Source organism: Scyliorhinus canicula, chromosome 6 (genome assembly GCF_902713615.1).
Source record: "Scyliorhinus canicula chromosome 6, sScyCan1.1, whole genome shotgun sequence".
Classification (NCBI taxonomy): domain Eukaryota; kingdom Metazoa; phylum Chordata; class Chondrichthyes; order Carcharhiniformes; family Scyliorhinidae; genus Scyliorhinus; species Scyliorhinus canicula.
The window spans coordinates 99959671-99979941 of NC_052151.1; the positions used below are offsets into that span (position 1 = coordinate 99959671).

At 45.0% G+C, this 20271-nt stretch overlaps 1 protein-coding gene across 1 annotated transcript in view; it reads left to right on the forward strand.

Moving 5' to 3' along the window:
* nkain2 (sodium/potassium transporting ATPase interacting 2) overlaps positions 1-13700 on the forward strand; it is a 651746-nt gene extending 638046 nt beyond the window's left edge. Inside the window, exon 7 of the mRNA XM_038799726.1 lies at positions 11370-13700. Coding sequence (XP_038655654.1) covers positions 11370-11379 — 10 coding nt within the window. The 3' untranslated portion in view covers positions 11380-13700. The remainder of the gene's footprint in view (positions 1-11369) is intronic.
* Positions 13701-20271: the final 6571 nt, after the last annotated feature.

The window sequence follows — 20271 nt, forward strand, 5'->3', positions numbered from 1 at the left end:
ACGGGCCAGGCCACTGTAGGGGCACCCCTCGGGGCCAGATCGCCCCGCCCCCCCCTCCCCCCCCAGGACCCCGGAGCCCACCCCCGCCGCCAGTCCCACCGGTCAGGTAGGTGTTTTGTTTCTCGCCAGCGAGAGAGGCTTGACAGCGGCGGGACTTCGGCCCATCACAGGCCGGAGAATCGCCGGGGGGGGGGGGGGGGGGGGGGCCTGCCGACTGGCACGGCGCGATTCCCGCCCCTGCCGAATCTCTGGTGGTGGAGAATTCGGGACACAGTGAGGCGAGATTGACGCCGGCCCCCGGCGATTCTCCAACCCGGCGGGGGGTCGGAGAATCCCGCCCAAAATCATTTTAGGATTTTAGGAGAAATTTTACATGGAGTTGTTACACTATGGAATGCTTTGACATAGGAACTAGTTGAAGAAGAGAACATTGTGCCTTTTAAAGGAAAAGTGAACAAATGTTTGAAGCAATGTCATTGCAAAACTATGGGAAGAGTGCAGGGCAATAGGATTATTGTTCCATTACCCTAGTGAAGACTCACTTTGGGCATGGAATACTAAATGGCCTCTTTCTATGCTGTAAACAACTATACTATAAATAGTCCTTAAGAAGTATGTCCTTTTCACCACAGTTACTCTTCACCCACAATTCTAAATCTCTTGCAAAATGACCTCTGCAGCTTTCAAGTTCTTGCACATGCAGTTCCATGGCCAGAGTTTTACATTGCTCGGGCAGGCGCGCACCCAGCCTGGAAGCACTTGAAATCGCATGTAAAGGTGTCGGCCACGTGTCCCAACATCATCGCACAGTCGTGCAATATTCCGGTCAGTGGGCACGCATACGAATCAGACACATGCTTGCTGGTGATCAAGCAGGCCATCTCGCCCAATAAGGGGCTAATTGCTCATAGTTTTACGTGGTCTGTCTGCTTTTATGGCTGGGTTGGCCAGTTGGCCAGGCGGAGTTTACGCTTTGCCCCTTCAACCTCGATCCAGGGCGGGATGACCTGCCTGGACTGAAAAAAATGTTTTAAAATGTCTGAGGACAGAGGTTGATGTTTGAATGTGCTGCCTCAACACTATTCGCATAATATTTCCATCGCAATGCTTTTTTTGAGAGGTCTGCAGCACCGCAAAGGCTGCCCCCCTGAGTGAGCCCATCAGAAGGACCAGCCCGAACCCTCTCTGTTCTAAGCGCCCGCCCTCTTTCTTTCCCAGTGCTTTTTCCAAGCTGGCTGCCGGTTAATTAGTGAACCAGTTTGAAATCACATTCCAGGCTGACGGTGGCACGGACCCCATGGACAATAAATTCAAGCTCATATGTCAGTTTGTAGGTTCTAATCCATCCATTGCAGAGAGCTAGCCTTCTCTTAAGAGAGTGTTAAGGCACCAGTTGGTAAGAACTTCACTGACAAGGAGGTGTCATCTACAATCCCTGAAAGAGGGCAGACTGTTGTGGAGCATCATCATCAATGGCCATATTCTCAACAGAGCCTTGCTGGGACACAGCACCACAGAAAGTCTTTTTCAACCTCTCATTAACATTCCAGATTGTTTTGCAAACATGTGTCCAGCTGTTGTAGTCGACAAAGCACCATATAAATGCCACTATGCAATCTAAGTACAACCAGATGCATGTTGACAAGGTTCACCTACAAAACATTATGCAGCAGGCTAGATACATTTGGGAGAGCAGATGGGCAACCATTTTTGCACATTCCTGTGAAACAATGTGAGGCAGGCCTGAGTTCAACATCCACCCCACCTGTGGCCATGGTGACTCTTCTTCCACACTGCCCCCTGCCCCCATCCTCTACGCCAGCTACATCAATCAAATCAACCTGTGGAACATCCCAAGTAATCATATGAGTGTAATATTTTTCTTACACTTACCGTGACAAAGTTCTGCTTGGTCTATGAAGATGAAACAAACATTTCACTGAGTTATAAGTGAATATTTTATAATATCAGTTACAAAGAATAAATGCAGTGAAAGTATTTACACTGAAACATATTAATTTCTACTGAAAGGTATGGGGTGGAACCTTACCATATTTTTTCAGTGTTGGAGAATCCCGCCGACAGCGGGTAAACTCATATAGCGAGCCTCTTTAACAAATTATTTTCTCCCCACATGATTCACATCGTGCTCTGATTCGCGTGCCGTGGGAAAATTTAATCTCTAATTCGTGGGGCACTACTTTTAAACACCACCACAGCCGCCACTGCATTTGTTTGAAGTCCAGTCGGTGTCAGTGGATGGCTCCCAGGAAGACAGCACCAAGATTTTTAGAGGGAGCCCCCAGCAAACCCCTGGAAGGTATGAGCATCGGTGTGACATCCTCCACTTGCTTTTGATCAGACGTCCATCAAACAAGGTCATCACCCCTGCCTGGGAGGCAGTGGCCATGATTACGAGTGCCAGCTCGCTCCATAAGAAGATGGGGCAACAGTGTTGGAAGACGATGAATGACTTTCTTTGTACAGTCAGTGTAAGTCGGCCTCCTAATGACTCCTGCTGCACCCCTTCATGCACCCTTACACCTCCATGGTGATCTGTCTCCCAGACACCTCACTGACTCCCAACACTTGACATGTCCCAGTGATCATGATTCCCCCCCCAAAAGATAATCTGCTCCTCGCATCCCCACTCTCACTCACTTGCCACGCATGTCAGCCTACATCATATCTTGCCCAGCAGGACTCATAAGACCAAAAGACATAGGAACAGAATTAAACCACTCGGCCCATCGAGTCTGCTCCGCCATTCAATCATGGCTGATATTTTCCTCCGGCTAACACTCTCCCTATATGTCATATTGCAAGACAGAGTCCAGCGTAACCGGTACGATTGAGCACATCCTGCTAGAGTCATGCCCTAACTGAGATGGCTATTTCCCTATGAGGAGATACCGTTTGAGCTAGCAGGTGAGGAGCAGGACCGTACTGTGCAGCAGGCAAGGTGGGGACACCAAACAAAAGTGGGAATCCTCAACATATGCAGCCATGGTGCAAGCCTCACATGAGTTAACTTTCTCCCATCAGTCTGCCCTTTTGTGCCATCTTGCTTGCCTTGCACGTCAATCATTCAACCAGCCCAGAGCATCCTCGCGCCCTTTGGAGACCACACAGCAGAGAAGCTCAGAAGAAAACATCTCTGAGACAAGCATCAAAGAGACCTCACCGCTCTCACCAGCACCCTCGACCAGCACCGATACTCACACCTCGGTGGGATTAATTAGTAAACATACTTCTGGGTCACTCACTGGTGAGCATATCATGGCTGAAGATCTACTGCAGGCCGTGGAAGGAAACTCTCAGGGATCTGGCTCTTGGAGGTCAATGATGTGCCCCTGGGTCCGGTCATCCCAGAGCTTCTGGAACTGCAAAGGCAGAGTCACTTGCATCAGGAAGAGATGACAGCGTCCAGCCTCAGGGCTCGACTGGAGGAATCCCATCTCTTTCTTTCTGAAGAGATGGTGCCGTCACTCCAATGCAATAAGGGCAACAATGAGGTTGGCATACGCAGTGGAGACCTTAGTGCAGGATGTGCATTCCATGACTGGGGATCTCCGATCCATGGTTCAGCTCATGACCTCCACAGCTGACAAAACATCACTTCTTGTGGATTTCAATCCTGTGCATTTTAAAAGAAGACAGACTTTGATACTGTTGTGTTATGCTTCTTGACATAGCATAAGCTGCTTCCGTGATGTACACTCTGACAAAGGAAGGTTCAGACTGGAGATAGGTTTAACACATTTATTGAACCATTAGCAATTCTCCTACTTGAGTTCGACTCTCTTGCTAATCTAACTATAGTAACTTTCTCTAACTAACCAGTCTGCTCCAATCCATGCAGTGGGTGTGATGCTTTCCTGATCTACTCCTGTCTCTCTGACTGTCGCCTATGGAAAGAGAAAGAGCATGTGTGCTATGTCCTTTTATATGGGTAGCCCCCTTGTGGTAGTGTCACCTCTGGGTGTGTCGTGAATGCCCATTGCCGTGTCCTATCTCACTGGCCTATTGATTGAATATCTGTGTCATGATGTCTCTGGTGCTCCCTCTAGTGTTTATCTAGTCTAAGTGTATTTGCATTAACCTTTTGTGTATTTACAGTGTCCTAGTTTATCTACATTAACCCCTTGTATATTTATAGTGATGCATATCACCACAGATACCATCAATCAACATCTGTTTGTGCCACTTTTCTCAGTTTTCAAATTATTTAAGTGAGCTAAACAGACAGTTTGGCGAAGTGTTATTTATTGAAACATGAATTTGCACACAAAATTACACAACTTTGAAGTATGCCTGTTTATTGGTTTCAATTTATTTTATCACCCTGAGCCTCTTGCTAAACATTCCATAGCCTGAAAGTGTTGTTTTCTCTCACAGACCAATGACTCTGTTTATCTGGGAAAAAATAAACAGCCTGCAGCTTTTAACAGGTTACTTTAGTTCAAAAAGCCGTTCGGCTTTTGCAATTCACGCTGGTGTTCAGTTTCATTCTGCATTTAATTTCAAGTATTGATGCCCCTAATTTGAATGGCTTTGGCAAATCTCATCCACAAATTTTATTTGAAAATATGTAGCAGTATTTAAAATTTTAATTTCCCAAATGTGCTAGTTTCCACTGAGTCTCAGCTCCAGTTACCTGCTCTTCCAATGTTGGTGGGTGGGGGTTTTTTTCCTCTCGATTATTTACATTTATTGAGATCTTTACTCTAGTTTCCTAATATTATAATAGTACTTCAAATGTTCATAGGTTGCGGAATGGATCTTGTCTTGTAGCAGCAATTTGTTTTCAGGGGTTTGATTTAGAATAATCTGAATTCAGGATCGGGGAAGGTTACAGAATTGAAACTATTACAAATACCCATTCCATGAATCCTGGATCTGATGGTTTTAGTACTGAAGCACAGTAAATATTGCAGTGCAGGTTCCTGGGCACAGTAATAAAAAATGAGAAAACATGATCCTGTCATGATATGCAAACATGCAACCAATGAACACTCAGAAGAGGACACAACCAATGGGCAGTCAGGACACTCAGAGCTAGCATCACCACAAGTGGGCATGACATAAACACTGTAAAAGGGATGATGCACTCACACCCTACCTCTTTCCACAGACAGGCATCTAGAGAGTTAGACAGGGTTAATCAGCAGCACCACACCCCAGCGCGTGGCTTGGAGCAAGCTGGTACAGTTAGACTAAGTTACTACAGTTAGATTAGCAGAGAGTCGAACTCATTTGAGAACTGTGTTAATAGTTCAATAAACACGTTGAACTCATTTAAGAGCCTGGAGCATCCTTTAGTTAAGACTGCATCAAGTCGCAGCCTGTGTTATCCGAAGCAGCATAACACAACATGATACCAGGAGTGACTGTTCAATCTATTTATTTCAACTCAGCAAGATCCGTGACAACCAGCTACTGAATACAGGCACAATGGACAAGATTCAGGCTCCTCATCAGTTCAGGACCACCGGCAATCTTCGTGCCAATTGGCAATCATTCAAGCAGAAATTTCAACTATACGCGGAAGGATCCGACCTCAATGGCGCAACCGATGCTTGGAAGATAGCTCTTCCGAGGACAGGACAAAACAAAGTACCAAACCATCCTGGACAAATTCGACAGCCACACCAACGAAATCTTCAAGCACTACATCTTCAGGCAGAGGATGCAAGGTAAAGACGAATCCTTCAACTCATATCTAACTAACCTTAGACTGCTAGCGCAATCCTGCAATGTCAGTGATATCACTGACTCCATGATCAAAGAACTAATCATTTTTGGAGTCCACTCTGATCCTCTATGAGAGAAATTGTTGAAAATCAAGCACATGACCCTGCCAGTCGCGATTGAAACGTGTACTGTGCATGAGCACTCTACAAATCGCTATTCACAGTACAAAACGGCAGAAAGTGAAAAACAAGCCTCCCACGAGATGGAGAGTGTTCAGGCCATCTGCCGGATGCAGCGCCTCCACATTGACGAAAGTGACCATTTTGCGCGCTCTTCCTAGGGCCCGACGCATGTGCAATGCGATCGGGAACACAAAGTGGCTGAAAACCATACTGCGCAGGTGCAGACGTTCAAGAACCGCATCGCGCAAGCGCAACAACGCACTGCCGACGCCAACGTCATGACGTTGCTAACTGCGGCACCGCCCATTTTTTTAAAAACTGCCCTGCAAGAGGCAAATGCTGTTTAAACTGTGGTAAACCAAACCTCCCACAATCCTTCCAGCTGCCGGCAAACTCCTGGACAACAATGGAAACGCAATCAAGGCACTGGGGTCCTGCCATCTGCAGGTGTCCAGCCGACACACACAAGCAAGCTTACACTTCGAGATTGTTAAACCAGACAGGGCGCCCCTGCTAGGTACGCACGCCTGCAAGCAACTGAACCTCATTCAAAGGGTCTACACCATGACGCCGTCCCATTTGGATCTTCAGGCCAGCACCGCCGACATCCTAATCTAGTACGCAGATGTATTTAGCGGGATGGGCACGCTGCCATACGAATACAAGATTCTACTGCGGCCTGATGCCAAGCCAGTGGTCCACGCACCACGATGTGTCCTTGCTCCACTGAGAGAGCGTCTGAAGGCAGATCTCACGAGTCTACAACAAAAATGCATCATCTCCAAGGTCACTGGGCCAGCTCGATGTTGTACGTAAAGAAGCCTTCGGGGACCTATGCATTTGCATTGACCCCAAGGATCTAATCAAAAACATTATGCGGGAACATTACCCCATCCCGAAGAGGGAAGAAATCACGAGTGAGATGGCACATGCGCGCTTCTTCACAAAATTGGACGCATCCCAAGGATTTTGGCAAATCCAACTTGAAGAATCCAACAGAAGGCTCTGCACCTTCAACACGCCTTTTGGCAGAGTCTGCGACAACTGAATGCCATTTGGCATCATCTCAGCATCAGAGATTTTCCATCGCATCATGGAAAAGATGATGGAGGGAATAGAAGGGGTTCGTGTCCACATTGACGATATCATAATCTGGTCCACAACCCCAGTGGAACATGTAGCGCAACTCAAGGAAGTATTCCGACGCATACATGAACATGGCCTCAAGCTAAACAGGTCCAAGTGCTGTTTTGGGACATAAGAACATAAGAACTAAGAGCAGGAGTAGGCCATCTGGCCCCTCAAGCCTGCTCCGCCATTCAATGAGATCATGGCTGATCTTTTGTGGACTCAGCTCCACTTTCCGGCCTGAACACCATAAACCCTTAATCCATTTATTCTTCAAAAAACTATCTATCTTTATCTTAAAAACATTTAATGAAGGAGCCTCGACTGCTTCACTGGGCAAGGAATTTCATAGATTCACAACCCTTTGGGTGAAGAAGTTACTCCTAAACTCAGTCCTAAATCTACTTCCCCTTATTGTGAGGCTATGCCCCCTAGGTCTGCTTTCACCCACCAGTGGAAACAACCTGCCCGCATCTATCCTATCTATTCCCTTCATAATTATATATGTTTCTATAAGATCACCCCTCATCCTTCTAAATTCCAACGAGTACAGTCCCAGTCTACTCAACCTCTCCTCATAATCCAACCCCTTCAGCTCTGGGATTAACCTAGTGAATCTCCTCTGCATACCCTCCAGTGCCAGTACGTCATTTCTCAAGTAAGGAGACCAAAACTGAACACAATACTCCAGGTGTGGCCTCACTAACACCTTATACAATTGCAACATAACCTCCCTAGTCTTAAACTCCATCCCTCTAGCAATGAAGGACAAAATTCCATTTGCCTTCTTAATCACCTGTTGCACCTGTAAACCAACTTTTTGCGGCTCATGCACTAGCACACCCAAGTCTCTCTGCACAGCAGCATGCTTTAATATTTTATCATTTAAATAATAATCCCGTTTGTTGTTATTCCTACCAAAATGGATAACCTCACATCTGTCAACATTGTATTCCATCTGCCAGACCCTAGCCCATTCACTTAACCTATCCAAATCCCTCGCAGACTTCCAGTATCCTCTGCATTTTTTGCTTTACCACTCATCTTAGTGTCATCTGCAAACTTGGACACATTGCCCTTGGTACCCAACTCCAAATCATCTGTGTAAATTGTGAATAATTGTGGGCCCAACACTGATCCCTGAGGGACACTATGAGCTACTGATTGCCAACCAGAGAAACATCCATTAATCACCACTCTTTGCTTTCTATTAATTAACCAATCCTCTATCCATGCTACTACTTTACCCAAAGCGAGAATCCTACCCCTAGACATCTATGCTGAAGTTCCTGGGCGATCAGATTTCACAACACGGTGTGCGCCTGGACACAGACAAAATTAAAGCCATCGAGGCAATGAAAGTCCCCGAGGACAAGAAGGCAATACTGCGCTTCCTGGGAATGGTCAATTTCCTTGGCAAGTTCATCCCGAATTTGGCCACACACACTGCGGCCTTATGCAACCTGGTAAAAAAATCAACTGTCTTTGAGTGGAAGGCGGAGCACCGAACGGAGTGGCTGAAGCTGAAAGCCAGGCTCACCACTGCACCCGTCCTTGCTTCTTGGACCCAGACCGAGAGACCAAGATAACCACAGATGCGAGTCAGGATGGCATTGGGGTGGTGTTGCTTCAAAGAGACGACACATCATCCTGGGTACCAATAGCATTCGCGTCACGGGCAATGACACCCACTGAGACCAGATATGCGCAGATTGAGAAGGAGTCTTTAGGTCTTCTCACTGGCATCCTCAAATTTCATGATTATGTCTACGGCTTGCCAACATTTACTGTTGAGACGGATCATAGGCCTCTGGTCCACATCATCCAAAAGGACCTGAACGACATGACGCCTCGTTTGCAGAGAATTTTGCGCAAACTACAGAGGTATGATTTCAATTTGGTGTACACACCTGACAAGGAGCTCATCATTGCCGATGCATTGTCAAGCTCTGTCAACTCACCCAGTGAACCACTGGAGATCATCCAGCACATTGAATTGCAGGTACAACTGTGTGCAAGCACTCTCCCGGCAACAGATGAGAAGATCGTTCTCATCCGAGAAGAGACGGCCAAAGACCCCCTATTGCAGTGAGTCATCCACAACCTCAGCAATGGCTGGCAGAAAGGGCAATGCCCTCAATTCTACAATGTCAAGGATGACCTGACGCTGATCGATGGCATCCTGCTTAAGCTGGACAGGATAGTCATCCTGCTATTTCTCCAGAGCATGGTGCTGCGGCAGATTCATGAGGGACACCTGGATATAGAAAAGTACAGACTCAGGGCCTGGCAAGCTGTCTACTGGCCTGGCATCAACCAGGACATCACGGTCATGGTCCTGAACTGCAAAACCTGTCCGAGGTTCCAACCAGCGCAGAGCAAGGAGACGCTCCAACCACATGACGTAGAGACCTCTCTGTGGTCCAAGGTTGTCATTGACCTATTCCATGCGAATGGTCGCGACTATATCTTAATCATTGATTACTTTTTGAACTAACCTGAGATGCTGAAGCTGCCGTAGACATAAACATGAAATTTGAGAATGCTGGTGAGAAGACCTAAACACTCCTCGTTCTGCGCATATCTGGTCTCAGTGGGTGTCATTGCCCGTGACGCGTATGCTACTGGTACCCAGGATGATATGTCGCCTCTTTGAAGCAACACCACCCCAATGCCATCCTGACTCGCATCTGTGGTTATCTTAGTCTCTCGGTCTGGGTCCAAGAAGCAAGGACGGGTGCAGTGGTGAGCCTGACTTTCAGCTTCAGGCACTCTGTTCGGTGCTCCGCCTTCCACTCAAAGACAGTTGATTTGTTCACCAGACCTCACCTCACGGATCGTCATCAAAGCGTGTAAAGAGACATTCTCATGGCATCCCGAACACCGTCATGAGCGACAATGGCCCGTGCTTCCACAGTCGAGAATGGTCCAAGTTTGCCAAGAGCTATGATTTCAGGCATGTCACCTCCAGTCAGCAGTATCCGCAGTTCAATGACTAAGTTTCGAAAAAGGGGTGCACATCATTAAGCAGCTCAGCTGCAAGGCCTCGGACTCCGCTTCCGACATACGCCTTGCACTACTTGCGTACCGGACGACTCTCTTGTCCACTGGCATGTCGCCAGCTCAACTGCTGATGAACAGGCACCTGCGGACGACGCTTCCAGCCATACACCTGCCCAACCTTGATCACCTCCCGGTGTTGCAGAAGGTGCAGCAGCTTCACGACAGCCAGAAGCAGGGCGATGACGCACATGACACCGATCTGGACGTGCTATCCCCGGCAAACACGGTCAGGATCAAGATACCGGATGGTGGGTGGTGTGCTCCGGCTGTCGTTGTTTGACAGGCCGCGCCCAGATCCTATGTCATACGTATGGCTGCTGGCTCCATTGTGCGAAGGAATCGAAGGGCACTGCGAAAAGTTGCTTGCCCACAACCACTTTCCCCTCCATTTCCACATGTTGAATTGCCACCTCCAGACACCTCGAACCACGAGGCCACCAGTCGTGCCTTCCACTTGCCTGTCAAGTCACCGTCATCCCCTCCAACACCTCTCTGACTGTCGATGAGGATCAAACACAAGCCTCAGAGACTGGACGTATGAGCATTTGTTTTGTTTGTTCTGTTCTGTATTCCTCAGTCAGTCACATTAGACAGACGCATTCCCACATACATCTAAATAAAACAAAAAAAGGGGGGAGATGGCATGATATGCAAACATGCAACCAATGAACACTCAGAGTAGGACACAACCAATGGGCAGTCAGGACACTCAGAAGTGGCATCACCACAAGGGGGCATGACATAAACACTATAAAAGGGATGAGCCACTCACACCCTGCCTCTTTCCACAGACATCTAGAGAGTTAGACAGGGTTGATCAGCAGTATCACACCCCAGCACGTGGCTTGGAGCAAGCTGGTACAGTTAGACTGAGTTACTACAGTTAGATTAGCAGAGCATCGAACTCATTTGAGAACTGTGTTAATAGTTCAATAAACACGTTGAACTAATTTCAGAGTCTGGAGCATCCTTTAGTTAAGACTGCATCAAGTAGCAGCCTGTGTTGTCCGAAGCAGCATAACACAAATTATCCAAAGTCTTGAGTAATTTGCATCTGGTCTCTGACTGTCACAGCTTGTATTAATTCGTCCCTGAAAAAGCAGCGGTGATTTCACTCATTCCTCAATTTGCACATGGGTTTTTTGCTGCTTGTAGCAGCCCTTTGGAATCAAATGGTTTTGTGTTCTGTGGATCGTTTCAAATGTGTTGAAAATGCAATTGTATAATCTCTTTGATGTTTACCGAATACTTGAACCTTTAAGCAATATTTCATTTGTTTATCTTTGAAATTGATTATTTTAGGTCAAAATAAACTGGCAACTGGATGCCTTAAAATCATCCTGACTTCATACGTTTCACACCTTTTCCAAAGAATCTGGTGGTGTTGACTTCATTATACAACATGGAGCATGGCTGACCATTTTTCTAAAATGATGGCCTCGTCCAGAGACTTGGGATAACAGAAGACCCAACTAAAATGCAGACAAATGAAAGACTTCAACGTTTTAAAACTGCACAGTAACCAGCAACCTTCCTCCTGTGTGTTTGAACACGCTGAATAATGGGAGTTTGGTGCCTGGAAGATCAAATGGAAGTATTGGTGCCCTCTGCAGGCTAATATGAACATCTCACTGCATAGGCCTCTTGTGTGATTCCAGATTGTCAATTATAACTGCAACTGTTCATCAACAAATTAGATTAATGGTTTGTGTTTTGAGGTAATTGTTGAATATGCATTTTTCTGGATTAGCTGCAAATGGTGAATCAAATCAGTGCCATGATTTTACTAAGGATTAGATGATGCTACCAAATGTGAGCTACTTTTCACACGAGCAGCACATTTGCCTTAATACATGCAGGTCTACATATCTCTGAATAAGTTAAAAATGTAGGCTTTTTAAAAAAATAATGTCAAAACTGTTTCCCCAAATAATAATTAATGGAACCAGTGCTCTATGATAACACTGCAACCATTTAGCTTTGTAGGAAATGCTTTAAATACCCCAGCTCCTCTATAAGTAGCCCACTTCACCTTTTTCTATCCCTGTGCAGAAGTAAATGTGAAGCTGTGGAAGAAATAAGCTGTGGTAGTGTATAAGAATAGTTGAAAGCCTTTATAGGTTACATGAGAAATAGATGAAAGGCAAGAGTCAAATGAGAGTTGGTAGTTGTTTCTTAGTCCCACTGCTTCTTCTGATTCACTAAAACTAGATATGTTTTTTCTACCTTATAGTAAACAGCATATGTTTAAACACAGGGGTATATGCACATCTACATACATTGCTGCCAACTCAAGGCTAGAAGTTGTATTTACTGTTATTTTTAACACACAAGTCCGTTTAAGATACTTTTGTTATTACCTGTATAAAAGGAACATGATTTTCTTATCTGTATTAGTGCTTTGTTGGTCCCATGGTATTTGGTGAAACCATATCTGCAGTAAAATATGTCTCAAACATATGTCTTAGCTGTACTTGTGGTTTATGATTGTGCTTTGTTTAGTAATTTGGCGGTGCTATTAAGAACTAAACTGTAATAAAATATGTTTGTAAAAATGTTCTTTACATGCCTGCTCAAACCCCTTTTAATTGACAAATGCTTAATTTTGATGCCCAATGTTACACCCTGGACTTTTATTTCTTTCTCTGTTTATAGTACAATAGGAGTACAGTGATTGTTTCATTCCTTAAAATATTGCCAAAGCACTTAAACTGTACCTTTTTTTCTTTAAAATAGAGGTTGGATGATATGGTGAGTAAAACTAGAAGACTCAATTCTCATTGATTATATTGGAACTAGTCTGAAGTTTTAGGGAAACATTGCCCATAAGTGAATTTACTATCTGTGCAATTACGATGTAATTCATTGAGACCAGGTAATGGCAAATTGGGATCTTTATCAATACAAATAAAGTTAATCATTTGTTAGATTCTGCTTTTAAAAAGATATCTTGGCAATGTTGAAAAATTTAAACCCGGGATGATTTATTTGAATTTCCTTTGCCCTAACATGTTCTGGACATCAAGAGACAGACAATCACCTTGAGTGGGAGCATAGAATATCCAGTATTGCAGCTGTTACCCATTGTAGGCCCAGGTCACTATTTCATCCCGTTGATTTCAATAAGTCTGAATACCAGGTGGCTGGTATAACAGTTAACCAATTGGATATTGGCTGCCACTCATGAGATGAATTTCTACCCACAAGGATCTCTATCAAGACCATCCAAAACAGCTGGACAATAATATTTTAATTATTAACAAATTGTCACCATAATAAGTCCCCGAAATAATGACTTCACCCTAAATGGTTAAGTCCATTCTTTTGATTTGTCAGTTTAAATCTACATGGAAGTTAACAACAGGAACACATGGTTATTTTCATCTTGAAATCCATAGAATGAAAATTGGGCAGGTTCATTAAAGGATAGAGTATCCTCTTCACCATAATTCTGTTCAAGTAACGAAGATGAAAATCAACCCACTTTCTTTTACATATTCCAATCAAACATTTATTTTTACAGCTATAGATACTGCTTCATGCTGTACTACAAAGGAAATCTGAGCACAGATGATTTTCATCCAAGAATTCAGAGAGGGGAGTCAAATTAAACAGTATTGAGTTTACACTTGTTTTTTCAGCTCCTGATGTCTGATTTTTACTATCTGATCTCTTCTTTGAAGGGAAGTAGAGTCCCTATTTAATTCACACCCTTGTGCTGCAGGCACTTTGAAAAAGCCTTTTTATTTGAAACAAGTAAATGTTGCAGGATTAATACATTACTGTGGGAAAGTATTTAACACTATGCACATTTACTGACTCAAAAAATTATCAATGTTACTGATTTTAACAGTGGCTTTTCCTTTCATTCAGTGCAAGAATCAATCACAGGTGGAAACAAGGAAGGAATAAATGAAGGAATGAATGAAAAATGCTCCTATTCCCCAGCAATAACCTAGGCAAAAGCATCAAAGGTGCATGTTGATCACATCACTTTCAGTAAAGTTGTCAACTCCCTAAGGTGAACACGTTGTTTCATCAAGCTTAGCCAGTTCCCTCTTATTTGCTCCGAACTGTGCATCTTGGTATCATTCTCAGGAAAGAGGTCCACGGCAAGCATTTTAATTTCTTTTTCCCACAATAGCTATTCTTATGGTGACAATTTAGTCCATTAATGTCATGGATTTGTGCCTGTCAAGAACTACTCTCATATTCATTTCATTTGCAACCTTTATTACTGAGAGAGATTACTTTCATTTCGTCACAAGATCCAACAGATGTGGATGAAGAACGTTACTATGTCCCATTCTAAATCCTCCATCTAGAAACAAAAATACAGAACTGCACATAAAAAGGAACCCATGATTCCTGCCCACCTGGCTAAAAGATTGGAGGGAGGGGAGGGGGGAGCCACCCACTATCTCAATCTGCCCCACAGCAATTTCACATGAGGAGAAACATTAATTACTTTAAGACACAATTTCTTCCCCTATCTCCAGAGGAATTCCAGCCTTAGCGGGCTGCTGACCATTTCTGTAGTCCCAGCAGTCCCAGATGAGCGCAGTGGCCACAGCTGAGATTACTGGCAGTCCCACCATACTGAGGAGCCCTGGTAAATCCCAGGTCAGGGTCTCAGCAGGGGAGTGAGATGGGTGAGAAGCCAAAGGCCAAGGAGGGCAATAACAGTTGGGTGGTGTGCCTTCTTTATACCCAGGGGCCCCCAAAGGAGGCTCCCTCCTTTCCTGACAGCAGATCATGTAGCTAAAGCCGCCAGGCTTCCCACATAGTGGGTCATCCCACTGTGGGTAAAATACTCGCAGAGGCAGGATGTGGCCCTTAAGCGCTTCAAGGGCCCAATGGCTAGCAGGCCACTCAACATCTCCCTTATTTCCCATAAAATTTTGGACAGGCAAGCGGGTATCAGGCCACCCACTGGATTTCGCCAGCTCCCCCCCACCTTCAAACCCTCCAGTAGGAGAGCTTAAAATCCAGTCAACAAGGACAGACATTCTGTCTTATTGTCTTGAACATAAAGGATCACCTGCCTGCAAACTGGAAATCACGTAGAAAAATTGTACATGTACGACATGCACATGTGGATCCTGACAATTTCCAATTCAGTCATGTAAGTGGACTGCAATCAGGCAGGTCTCAATATGCACGGACTCTCCCCACCTTAACGACTTTTCTACTCTCCACTCAGCTGATGCTTTGCACCCGATTGCAATAGCAGCACAAAGATACTTCCCAAAGGTAAATGTTCCAACAGAAATTCTGTTTCATTGTTTTTATTGTAAGCAAGAAGGTTGCCTTAAATTGAGGTTTTCATCTCCGTGGAAAGGCTTTGGTGGCTGTTGCTATTTAAAAGTTTAATTTAACTCCCATGGTTCCCAGAATATTATTTTTCACAGGACTGTGGACTTATTTGCACGCCAGGGGGGAGCCCAGTCCTGCTGTCAAACATGCCAAAACCACTAGACAGATGAGGCCAAGGTAACTTTTTAAAAATTGTCTTTTTGACATCTCACTTCCCAATCGTGCAGGAACATTTGCCCCACCATCCTCGGATTACCTTCAACACTGTCCTCTCACTTGTTGTCTGGAACTGTTCCAATGGCTGCCACCTCTTACTGCTGAATTCCGGCAAAATCCATCCTGATACACACACGGTGGATCTGTCTGGGTGCCAGGCATGGCTCTGGGACCTTTTATTTAAATGGGCCCCTTAGTAAGGTCCCTGAACCCTCTCGGTGTGCCACGTCCCAATAGGTGTTGTAGCCATCTGGGATGGCCACTTTCAGCATATAAAATGGACACTCACAGAGCATACAGAGAAAAATGGACAATGCAAGGTAACAAGCAGGCACAGAGCCTGAATGTGTATTTAGAAGACAGCATACAGACGGAACCGAAACTGTTGGCCGATTTGCACATTGATGGCCCATCTCCGATGAACAAAAGACTGGTGCTCAAGTAGTCGATACCGTCCCAGACATTCCAGCGCCACTACCTCAGCAAGAAGTTACAAACAAAGCAAGGCCAACAGCAACTTAGGACACGCCCAGCCATCAGGGCACCTGCCCCTTTATTGGCTCAGATCGATGACGGTGATCGAGAAGCTGCCTAATTGATTGGGACCAAGTTTAAGGCCCGCCTAAAAGCGCGCGAAGCCCCCCCCAAGTATCAGAAGGAACCCCTGCCATGTGTTCTCTTTCTTGGAATCGGCTCTCAACTGGAGAGACCCCTCCACCTGCACCACCAGAAGCAAGTAAGTTCAAGTTCAACGCTCGCTACCCGACGGACGACCATAGCTATACTCCTGCTACTTCTTCCAACCCAACAGCCTCAGATCCGAACAACGGCCACTGTTCCTCTGACTTAAGTGGGCACCCGAAGTTAAGTATAGGTGTTAGTAATAGACATAGTTTAGCCTGTAGTGTTATGGTGCATGTGTAAATCATACTGTATGTAAATAAAGTATCATTGACTTTGAACTAACTAACTGGTTTATCGGCTCTTTGATCGATATTCGGTTGAACCTTGTGGCGGTATCAAGAGATACCTGGTGACTCTCAAAGCATATTCATAATTAAGATTAAGAAAGGCGACCTTATTAACCGCCAAATTTATAGCCACAAAAGAGAACAACTGTGTGCCACCTCCCAAGCGGGCTCACATGCACCATTCCCACAGCTTGGTAAAAATTGAGGACCGTTTGATAGAACTTTTTTGTCCTGAATGATTCACGGTATTTTCTTCATCTAGGTTTCACATTTAAAGTTCAGAAATTCTCTACCAGCAGAAGAATCTAAGCAACATTTGTCTCAAGTTGAAGAGATAGGGCAGCACGGTAGCACAATGGTTAGCATTGTTGCTTCACAGTGCCAGGGTCCCAGGTTCGATTCCTGGCTTGGGTCACTGTCTGTGCAGAGTCTGCATGTTCTCCCCGTGTCTGTGTGGGATTCCTCCAGGTGCTCCGGTTTCCTCCCACAAGGCGTGCTGTTAAGAAATTTGGACATTCTGAATTCTTCCTCAGTGTACCCTAACATCGTCTTGTTAAGAGGAAGAAGGAGACTTATGTAAGGCTGAGGAAACCAGGTTCAGATATGGTGCTGGAAGGATACAAGATAGCCAGGAGGGAACTGAAGAAAGGGATTAGGAGAGCTAAGAGAGGGCATGAAAAATCTTTGGCGGGTGGGATCAAGGAAAACCCCAAGGCCTTTTACACATATGTGAGAAATATGAGAATGACTAGAGCGAGGGTAGGTCCGATCAAGGACAGTAGCGGGAGATTGTGTATTGAGTCTGAAGAGATAGGAGAGGTCTTGAACGAGTACTTTTCTTCAGTATTTACAAACGAGAGGGGCCATATTGTTGGAGAGGACAATGTGAAACAGACTGGTAAGCTCGAGGAGATACTTGTTAGGAAGGAAGTTGTGATGGGCGTTTTGAAAAACTTGAGGATAGACAAGTCCCCCGGGCCTGAAGGGAAATATCCAAGGATTCTATGGGAAGCAAGAAATGAAATTGCAGAGCCGTTGCCAATGATCTTTTCGTCCTCACTGTCAACAGGGGTGGTACCAGGGGATTGGAGAGTGGCGAATGACGTGCCCCTGTTCAAAAAAGGGAATAGGGATAACCCTAGGAATTACAGGCCAGTTAGTCTTACTTCGGTGGTAGGCAAAGTAATGGAAAGGGTACTGAGGGATAGGATTTCTGAGCATCTGGAAAAACACTGCTTGATTAGGGATAGTCAGCATGGATTTGTGTGGGGTAGATCTTGCCTTACAAGTCTTATTGACTTCTTTGAGGAGGTAACCAAGCATGTGGATGAAGGTAAAGCAGTGGATGGAGTGTACATGGATTTTAGTAAGGCATTTGATAAGGTTCCCCATGGTAGGCTTATGCAGAAAGTAAGGAGGCATGGGATAGTGAGAAATTTGGCCAGTTAGATAACGAACTGGCTAACTGTTAGAAGTCAGAGAGTGGTGGTGGATGGCAAATATTCAGCCTGGAGCCCAGTTACCAGTGGCATACCGCAGGGATCAGTTCTGGGTCCTCTGCTGTTTGTGATTTTCATTAATGACTTGGATGAGGGAGTTGAAGGGTGGGTCAGTAAATTTGCAGATGATACGAAGATTGGTGGAGTTGTGGATAGTGAGGAGGGCTGTTGTCGGCTGCAAAGAGACATAGATAGGATGCAGAGCTGGGCTGAGAAGTGGCAGATGGAGTTTAACCCTGACAAGTGTGTGTTGTCCATTTTGGAAGGACAAATATGAATGCGGAATACAGGGTTAATGGTAGGGTTCTTCGCAATGTAGAGGAGCAGAGCGATCTTGGGGTCTATGTTCATAGATCTTTGAAAGTTGCCACTCAAGTGGATAGAGCTGTGAAGAAGGCCTATGGTGTGCTAGCATTCATTAGCAGAGGGATTTAATTTAAGAGCCGTGAGGTGATGATGCAGCTGTACAAAACCTTGGTAAGGCCACATTTGGAGTACTGTGTGCAGTTCTGGTCACCTCATTTGAGGAAGGATGTGGAAGCTTTGGAAAAGGTGCAAAGGAGATTTACCAGGATGTTGCCTGGAATGGAGAGTAGGTCTTACAAGGAAAGGTTGAGGGTACTAGGCCTTTTTTAGGTGAGGGGCGACTTGATAGAGGTTTATAAGATGATCAGGGGAATAGATAGAGTAGACAGTCAGAGACTTTTTCCCCGGGTGGAACAAACCATTAGAAGGGGACATAAATTTAAGGTAAATGGTGGAAGATATAGGGGGGATGTCAGAGGTAGGTTCTTTACCCAGAGATAGTGGGGGCATGGAATGCACTGCCTGTGGAAGTAGTTGAGTCGGAAACGCTAGGGACCTTCAAGCGGCTATTGGATAGGTACATGGATTATGGTAGAATAATGGAGTGTAGATTAATTTGTTCTTAAGAGCAGCACGGTAGCATTGTGGATAGCATAACTGCTTCACAGCTCCGGGGTCCCAGGTTTGATTTTGGCTTGGTTACTGTCTGTGTGGAGTCTGCACATCCTCCCCGTCTGTGCGTGTGTTTCCTCCGGGTGCTCCAGTTTCCTCCCACAGTCCAAAGATGTGCAGGTTGGGTGGATTTGCCATGATAAATTGCCCTTAGTGTCCAATCTTCTATGATCTATGATTAACCTAGGACAAAAGTTTGGCACAACATCGTGGTCCGAAGGGCCTGTTCTGTGATGTCTTTCTCTATGTTCTAATAATTCCCTTTTTCCACTGAGGAGTTGAATTTTCCCCACAGAATTGGAAAACAGGAGTCAGGACTGTTTTTGTGTCCTGAACCCACAACCAGTGGGAAATTGATTAAAGGCAAGATTGACACCTTTTTCTATTCTTTCATGGGATGTAGGCATCACTGCCAGGTCAAAATTCTAATAATTCCCCACTGTGTGACCCGTTTTACCATGTTGAGTTAAATGCACTTGATGAAGTTGTCAGCAAGCCCCCCTGCCTGCGGAACGGTTCTCCCCCCGACTGTCGTGGCGCTAGACTCAGTCTGCAGCCGCCACGCCAGGTTCACGAAAATAAAAATCCTACTGCAAGAATTTGCAACATCTCCACAGAATAGACTAAAGCTTTTTACAAAATTGATGTAGCATCTCATAGCGTGGGACTGTTACTGCAAAAACTATTCATTTAGTCCCATTCACTGTTAGACAGGAAATATATATTACTGGTCCCCAAAATAGTTGCAATGTTGGTTGATAAATCCCTTCTTTCATGAACATTGCTCACAAAGGGTGTTATGGGAAATGTTTTTTTATTTTCCTTCAATCACAGCTATTGAAAGCAATATTTAACCAATCACATCAGTAGTACAATATCACAACTGGTTAAACTATGTGTCCCAGTGCTCAACTATTTTGTAAATCTTTTGGCTGAAATCCTCTTAAAAGGGTTACTGGGCAGATGTGCATTTTGCTATTCACAGAGAAGTCATTACTTTTAAGTACAAAATTGCTGGAGATTTAAGGTACTGGAGTATCCATCATAGAGAACTACAGGGAAAATAGAAAAAAGACTCACAAACAGGCTGATATGCAGTAAATCCCGCACTTATCACAATCTCAGGACCATCCCAAATTATGATGTGATGCCAGTGTTGGACTGAGTGAGCACAGTAAGAAGTCTTACAACACCAGGTGAAAGTCCAACATGTTTTTTTTTTAA